The following is a 1,621-nucleotide window of genomic DNA, read 5'->3' on the forward strand; positions in this document are numbered from 1 at the left end:
GAGCCCTTTATAGAAGGGACAGGGGACTGCTTACCCTTCACTGGGGAGGACAGGTTGGGGGTTGCTAAGCAGGATGGGGGTGGGTGCCCCCTACTCCTTGCTGGGAAGGGCAGCTTGCAGCAGGACCAGGCCTGGGGGAACTGGGATGTGGGGAGGGACATGCTCACGCCTCGCTGGTGACCGATGAGTTCCGGGACATGGTCTTGGGTGACATGTCATAGTCACTGTCTGAGCGGTACAGGAAGGATTCCCGGCGCTGGCTGGTGGCCGCCCCAGCGTGGAGCACAAGTCCTGGGCTCGCCTGCAAGTCCAGGGGGCTTCGGCCGGGAGATGGTGTCGGTCCATTTTCTGCATCGAAGCTGCAGGGGATGGGTGAGAAGAGGGGTCAGGAGGCTGAAACGGTGTTAAGGAGGTCAAGAGGAATGAGGAGGCCAGGCATGGTGGCTCACACCTGTAACGCCTGTAATCCCAACCCTTTGAGAGGCTAAGGTGGGTGGATCAGTTGAGGTCAGGAGTTTGAGACCAGCCTGGCCAACATGATGAAACCCCATCTCTGCTAAAAATACAAAAATTAGCCAGGTGTGGTGGCGGGTACCTGTAATCCCAGTTACTTGAGAGGCTGAGGCAGGAGAATTGCTTGAACCCTGGAAGTGGAGGTGGCAGTGAGCTGAGATTGCAGCACTGTACTCCAGCCTGGGTGACACAGCAAGACTCCATCTCAAAAAGAAGAAAAGAAGAGGAAAGAAGAAACCAAGGGAATTCCTGGCAGAGATTCAGGTGGAGAATTTTTTTTTTTTTTTTTTTGACACATGGTCTCTCTTTGTGGCCCAGGCTAGAGTAGTGCAGTGGCACGATGTCGGCTCACGGCAACCTCCGCCTCCTGGGTTCAAATGATTCTTGTGCCTCAGCCTCCTGAGTAGCTGGGATTACAGGCACCCGCCACCACACCTGGCTAATTTTAGTATTTTTAGTCGAGTCAGGATTTCACCATGCTGGCCAGGGTGGTCTTAAACTCCTGGCCTCATGTGATCCACCTCCTCAGCCTCCCAAACTGTTGGGATTACAGGTGTGAGCCACCACGCCTGGCCAAGTGGAGGATGTTAAAGAAAGACACATAGGAGGCAGCAGCAACGCAGAGGAAATGGGAGTGAATCGAGAGCTTAGTGACCAACATGAGCCTCCTCGACAAGCCCAAGAGTGAGATGACCCCAGAGGAGCTGCAGATGTGAGAGGAGGAGGAATTTAATACAGGTCCACTCTGTGCTCACTCAGTACATCAAGAACAACACCCAAGTGCTCATCAACTGCCGCAACAATAAGAAACTCCTGGGCCACGTGAAGGCCTTCGATAGGCACAGCAACATGGTGCTGCAGAACATGAAGGAGATGTGGACTGAGGTACCCAAGAGTGGCAAGGGCAAGAAGAAGTCCAAGCCAATCAGCAAAGACCGCTACATCTCCAAGATGTTCCTGCGCGGGGACTCGGTCGTTGCAGTCCTTCAGAACCTGCTCATCGCCAGCAGGTAGGAGCCACCTATCCCTGTCAGTCAACAGAACTCACTCCCCTGTCCTACGGAGACCGCTGCCGCTGGTGTTGAGAATAATAAAGCTCTGTTTTTTT

The 1,621-nt window shown here is 54.0% G+C and overlaps 1 protein-coding gene and 1 pseudogene across 1 annotated transcript in view; one reads left to right on the forward strand and one right to left on the reverse strand.

The window, feature by feature from the left end:
* The window catches only part of PDE4A (phosphodiesterase 4A), a 47,336-nt gene that overhangs the window by 21,465 nt on the left and 24,250 nt on the right, over positions 1 to 1,621 (reverse strand). Inside the window, exon 2 of the mRNA XM_037728383.1 lies at positions 168 to 359. Coding sequence (XP_037584311.1) covers positions 168 to 359 — 192 coding nt within the window. The remainder of the gene's footprint in view (positions 1 to 167; positions 360 to 1,621) is intronic.
* LOC108283583 lies at positions 1,151 to 1,621 on the forward strand (annotated as a pseudogene).

This window comes from Cebus imitator, unplaced genomic scaffold (assembly GCF_001604975.1).
Source record: "Cebus imitator isolate Cc_AM_T3 unplaced genomic scaffold, Cebus_imitator-1.0 Scaffold263, whole genome shotgun sequence".
Classification (NCBI taxonomy): domain Eukaryota; kingdom Metazoa; phylum Chordata; class Mammalia; order Primates; family Cebidae; genus Cebus; species Cebus imitator.